Raw genomic sequence first — 5,961 nt, 5'->3', positions numbered from 1 at the left:
TCCCTTAGCAGGTATGAGCTGTTTACCAGCTGCAGGTCCACCCAGAACAGGCTCAATCACTGCACGACACAACAAACAGGTTAAAAAGAGACGCAGCTAAAAGACAACAAGCAGAAGACTCTGATTCAGACACCTCAGCAGGTTAGCACGTTAGCTAAGAGCAGGATGGATCAGTCAGTCCTCTCTGTGCTGGACTGATGGACCATTATTAACCCTGTAGGAGACTGCATGAGCTAACTGTTCAACAGTCTAAGGATCATTTCCTCATAATGAGAGCAACACCAGAATGAAATGTCAGTAAAAGATTCAGAGGATCCAAAGAAACCTCTGAATAACAGGGACAAGGACCAAAACCACATCTGGATGGACCAGATCTTCAGACAGCATTGCATTAAGACAGTATGGCTCTGTAGTGGAGATCACTGTACCAGATGAGATGATGTGTCAGCTGTAGGTTGAGGTTCTGCAGACGGTTTAAGCTTCTTGTGTCATTTTCTTCTGATTGTGTGTCAGAGAGAATTAACATCAGAGATATGAAAGAGTCTCCATTCAAATAACTTTATTTATAAATGCCAACACTTAAGTAATAGTGGAGGGATCATAGACTGTTTAAAACATGGGTGTAGTCTCCATGATGTCACTGGTCCCTGATGCAGTGAAATGAAGTCAACCCGCGGATGCAGCCATGAGTCCTAAATGGGCTTTGTAATGCTGTAAAAGTCTGTTTGTTTTTTTTTAGCTCGGTGTGTACATGACTTCTGGTCTTCCTGCAGCCAGCCTCAAGCGAATCCTCAATGAACAGCAACTTTTAACACTTCCAAATAGGCTTCATTTTCATGAGCCAGATGTTGCCCCTTGGTAGGGACCCTGAGATGCACGGAGATCATGAGAGGACCTTCATTCATTCAAGGTAAGCTGATGATCATGTTAATCAGACTCATAAAAAGTTGTGGAGTTTTTAATTTTAAATCAAAGGTTAATCAAGAATTGAAATATCAAAGCTAAAAAATGTATTTTAATGAAATAAAACCGAACTAAAAACCAAACAACACATAGACTCATACACTGTTTCTGCTTTCTGTAGGAGGAGGTCTCTTTCACAATAGATTACTCTTAATGCTGTCTGCATCTCCTCCCTCTTCTTCTACTCCATTACCCAACATCAAGGACTCCAGGTAACCCGTCTGTAATCCACAGGTGACCCTGAGGCATGTGGAAACAACTGGGTGTCATGTTGAACTGTGTGTAGGATTTCTGCTCAGTGATTTCAAGTATTTGATCTGTTTTTACTCAACTTGTCTGCTGAGCGGATTTGAGCATATTGTTTTAAAATCAGCTCCGGAAATGCTTGATTTAGAGACAAACTGCTTGACTTTATTACCCGTCTTTGTTTTAACAGACTAAGAGACAAATTTGGCATTTTAAAATCCCATCAGACTCGGAAACTCTGCCAATCATTTGTACTCAGCTGATCTGAAGGTGTGATGGACATTTGATTATTTTTCAGCTGTTGTCTTTTTAAGACACTTCAAAACACAATCACAGTTCTGATTGGTCAGTGTCATTATGCCTTTATAAGTAGACTCACCAATTAGTGATGTCACAAATTGAGAAAGTCCTGTGTCCCTTTGGTGTGAGTTTTTAAAAGTGCTGTACAGAGCACCCTTCGGTCTCATCCTGGGATCACTTCAACGCACCTTTACCTGATGACCTCAAACTCTTCTGTCACCGCATCAAGATTTAAACTTTATTTTGTGCAATAGAAAACAAAAGAAGTGAGATAACATGAAAAACTCTGGTTAAAGCACCTGACAGGAACAAACACCCTGGAGCTGTTCTCACAGGCACCACATCTGCTCAGCAGGCTTTTATTTGAAGGAGAATCAGAGGTGTATGTGCAGGTGTGAAGGAGTCTCGGGAAGCAGACCTGCACCCTTTGCTCGTCTCAAGGGGTGGGATGGTGTGGTATGGGACAAGGGTCTGGACAGAATCTGGTCTTTCTTCTGGTTGTAGATTTCCTGTTGAATCAGACCCTGCTGGTACTCCCTCTGGGCCTGGACCCTCTGTTCAAACTGGACCTGCTGCTGCTGCCTCACCTGAGCCTGCAGGTCACGCAGGTACGCTTCGCTAGCCTGCCTCTGCCTGCAGAAACACATAGAGACCAGAGACCAGGTTAGACCACTGACCAGGTGGATCTGGGTCTCAGGTGGGTCTTTGTGGACATACCGTCTCCTCTTCTCCTCATCGGTCTGCTTCACCTCCTCCATCGCCCTGTTCAGCTCGTCTCTCTCTGAGGACAGATCCACTTGTTTCTGCTGGTTCAGGTCCACTGCAGGACACACACACACACACACACACACACACACACACACACACACACACACACACACACACACACACACACACACACACACACACACACACACACACACACACTTCTTTTAACATTTTATCTGTGAACCCCCTTTAGGGTTTACAGGTCTTTAAAGTCTCAACCTTATGTGTGTTTCTTACATTTGTGTTGTATCTGAAGCCTCCGGGCCTCCATCACCTCCTCCATAAGCCGGTCTCTGGCCTCTCTTTGCAGACGGCTCTGCTCCTCCTGTCTCCTCCACACCTCCTTCAGTTTCTCCTCCATCAGCTGCTCTATCTCCAGCTCCTCCCTCCTCTGTTTCTCCAGCTCCTCAGCCAGGTACTGACGATACCTGTGCTGCTCCTCACGCAGCTCCTCCTGAGCAGGAAAAACACACACACACAAACAAACAAACATACACACACACACACACACACACACACACACACACACACACACACACACACACACACACACACACACACACACACACACACACACACACACACACCTGTGTCACCTCTTGATGTTACTGAAATCAACCTTTAAAGGTTTATTTTTTCACATATTTTCAGGCACTCCTCTGTCACTCACAGCGCTGTGATGCCCTCTGCTGGTCAAATTTTGTAACTACATGTCTCAGTGGCTGAACTGAGTGTGAGGAGTGTGTACCTTCCTCTGAGCAGCCTCCTGCTTCTGGTCTGTGTCTTGCTGCAGCAGCGTCTGCAGGATCTTCATGTCCAGCTGTAGCTCGTCCTGCTGCTCTCGAGCCAGACGCTTCATCTTCAGACGCAGACTCTGGTCCAGTTGAAGGCGTCGGCTCTGCTGCCGATTCAGAGACTGCTGCCGCTCACGCTGCTGCTGCAGACGGTGCATCTCTTCTTGCTGACGCTAGGTGAAAGACAGAGAGAGAGACAGGAAGATTTTATACAAATGGAAGAGCAGCTTCTGGCTCTGAAGTGGTCTGTAGTATAAGAATAGTGATGATGATGATGATGATGATGGAGCAGACCATGAGCTTGGCCTCCTCCTCCCTCAGCTCTCGATGTGTCTGTCTCTGTCGCTCTGCGGCCTCCATCTGTTCCCTGATGAACTCTTGCTGCTCTGTGTTCCTTTGCTTGTGTTGCTGTGCTCTCTGTGCCTCTCGCTGCTCTTTAGCGTGGCGGTCAGCCTCCCACAGCTCCTCAAACATCTTCTCCTCCTCCCGCTCCCTCTGCAGCTGCTCCTGTCTACTCCTCACCTGAGCCGCTCGCTCCACACACACCTGTTGCTCTCTGCGATGGCTCAGCGCAGTCCTCAGCTCCTCACACTGCTCACTGAAAACCAGCAGACACACCCACTGATCAGACACATGATCACAGTGTTTATCTGTCAGCTACCGGTTCATAGAGCCTCCCCTGGCTTCAGGTGAGAAACCATGGGCTGAGGTCTACTTGTTCACCTGAAGAGCTGCTCCATCTTCTCTGAGACCAGCTGCTGTCTTTCCCTCTCTCTGCGCTCTCTCAGAGCTTTTACTTGCTCTCTCATCTTGGCCTGTCTCTCCACTGACGTCTCCACCTTCTCCTCCATCTCCTGCAGGAGCTGCTGCTCCTCCTCCTCCAGTAGAGCACGCAGCCTTGAGAAAGACACAATAGGGTGTTATAATAAAGAAAGATTCACAGTGATATTAAAGTTGTGATTCAGTCTGATATGAAGCTCTGATCCTCTTTGATCCAGTTCAAACACATAACACAGACCTGTCCCTCCTGTCATTGACTTGGACTTCCTGCTGGTCCAGAGCGTCTCGTACTTGTCTCTTGATGGTTCCTCTCAGGAAGCGACCCTCTGAGCTCTCCAGCCAGGAGTTCTTGATGTCACAGGTCTGCAGGTTTTTGGAGAACTCTAAGACTTTCTGTCTGGATTCTTCCTGTTTCTGTCTGTCCTGGATCAGATGAGCTGCTGGTCTCCATGACGGGAACTTTGCTATCTGTGAGCATGGACCACAGCAGGTAAGGCGCCTGCCTCCTCAAATATATCTATATTCATTTGGTTTATAGGGTTAAAAAAAGCCTGAAGCTACCAAACTAAAAGCCCTGACTCATCACAAGATCTATGAATAGACTTTTACATAAATACTGGGGCCTGATAGCTCTGTAGGCTAATTGAACTACAGATGCAGTTACAACCCCCCCAACCACCACCCCTATCTGTGTGTGTTTGTGTGTGTGTGTCTCACCACAGCCACTGAATGAGGTGTTGGTCCGATGAACTCTCGACATCTTGCTCTTCTTTGACTCAGCTCCATCTTTGAACCTCTAAAGAGGATTTTCTGACTTTGAGTGAAACTCTGACAACAAACGGTTACCCTGGTGAACGCAAACACGGTGACGTCATCCAGCTGTACTTCCGTTTATTTCGTCTCCTCTCTCCAACGTTTTTCTGAAACTTGCAGAGAAATAATATTTTGATTTTTAATTATTTGACTGTTTGATTTTTTTCAACTTCTAGGAATCAGTTTGATAAATACGATAGGGTTAGGGTTTCCGTTAGTGTGACATCAAACTACAATACCCATGATCCTGTTCGCCGTCGCTGCCTCGTTTTCTTATATCTGTCCGTTGTTTTTAACCTTTTATAGTCTCTTTGTTCTGTCAATTTTGTCCTGTCAACTTTTTCTTTTATTCAAAAATCGTTTTGTAAAGCACTTTGAAAATTTCCATACGAATTGAGCTCCGTAAACAGCTAACGTTATCCTCCTTATATGTCAGGTGAGTTAGTAGCCTATATCAGTCTCAGGTATAGGCTAGTACTTACTTTCATGAGCCTAAGGTTTAACACTGAATATGTTCAAAGTGTTGACCTCCCTAAAGGGATTATATGCACAATCCTTTCATGAATCAGAGCCGCTGTGCTGGAAACACTGAGCTGCTTTGGTGTGTTTCGAAAGGTAGTCAACACACTGCTAATGATGGCTCCACCCACTTTGGATGTGAGCTATATACATAAACAAACATACATGACACTAACTGTTCAAAAAGTATCATAAGACACAAATTTTTACAGGAAGAGTTTATAACCTGCAACCTCTCTGTTGTCCAGCAGAGGGCGACCCCTCTGGCTGTAAATCAGTCCATCCTCCTTCCTAGCTGATATTTCTTATACGTTTATGGTTCCAGTCTCTAATTTAAAGTGCTCTTAAACACAGTCTGATTGTCATTTAGAAAATTATGGTCCATTTGGGGTCACAGTGAGCAGGAAGAGGGGAGGAGTCAGACAGGCAATAGAGATGAGACTTTGTGAATCCACCCCAACATCCAAGTAAGGTCACATCCTGTTCCAAAGATAAGACAGAATCTGTGATATTAAAGTCGATGCTTCATAAATCAGGTTTAAAAGACACCAGTCTTTATTTACAGTCTATCAAATGCACATTTAGCCAACATCAGAGTTACATATTGGGACTTGTTTCCCTTAATGATGCTTAACTCCACCACCCTGAGAAGATAATTCAGATAATCACTCAGTTTGAAACACAGATGAGATTCCTCATGAAGCTGGGATAGAGCTAGTAAAGTCACGAACTGTGCAGGCTTCAACACCCTACAGGAAAACAAATACAAATCATCATT

At 45.2% G+C, this 5,961-nt stretch overlaps 1 protein-coding gene across 1 annotated transcript; it reads right to left on the bottom strand.

The window, feature by feature from the left end:
* Positions 1–647: 647 nt before the first annotated feature.
* On the bottom strand, positions 648–4,701 carry cfap53 (cilia and flagella associated protein 53). Its single transcript, XM_074690635.1, has 8 exons — positions 4,569–4,701; positions 4,090–4,319; positions 3,795–3,968; positions 3,366–3,669; positions 3,026–3,244; positions 2,515–2,731; positions 2,227–2,329; positions 648–2,142 (listed from the first exon to the last, which is right to left on the bottom strand). The coding sequence occupies exons 1-8, from the start codon at positions 4,635–4,637 to the stop codon at positions 1,884–1,886; spliced, it is 1,575 nt and encodes a 524-aa protein (XP_074546736.1). The 5' UTR covers positions 4,638–4,701; the 3' UTR covers positions 648–1,883.
* Positions 4,702–5,961: the final 1,260 nt, after the last annotated feature.

Source organism: Halichoeres trimaculatus, unplaced genomic scaffold, assembly GCF_033239565.1.
Source record: "Halichoeres trimaculatus isolate MK-OKI-2021-1 unplaced genomic scaffold, fHalTri1.1 fHalTri1_scaffold_16, whole genome shotgun sequence".
Taxonomy (NCBI): domain Eukaryota; kingdom Metazoa; phylum Chordata; class Actinopteri; order Labriformes; family Labridae; genus Halichoeres; species Halichoeres trimaculatus.
Note: the sequence above shows the minus strand (reverse complement) of the source record. Positions and strands in the feature narration are given on the sequence as shown.

Excerpts from the sequence above, each read along its gene's own strand:
- cfap53 (XM_074690635.1), bottom strand. The coding sequence starts at position 4,637 with ATGGAGCTGAGTCAAAGAAGAGCAAGATGTCGAGAGTTCATCGGACCA. Across the intron at positions 3,969-4,089 it reads GTCAATGACAGGAGGGACAG|GCTGCGTGCTCTACTGGAGG; the intron begins GTCTGTGTTATG and ends GTCTTTCTCAAG. Across the intron at positions 3,245-3,365 it reads AGGAGGAGGCCAAGCTCATG|CGTCAGCAAGAAGAGATGCA; the intron begins GTCTGCTCCATC and ends TCTTTCACCTAG.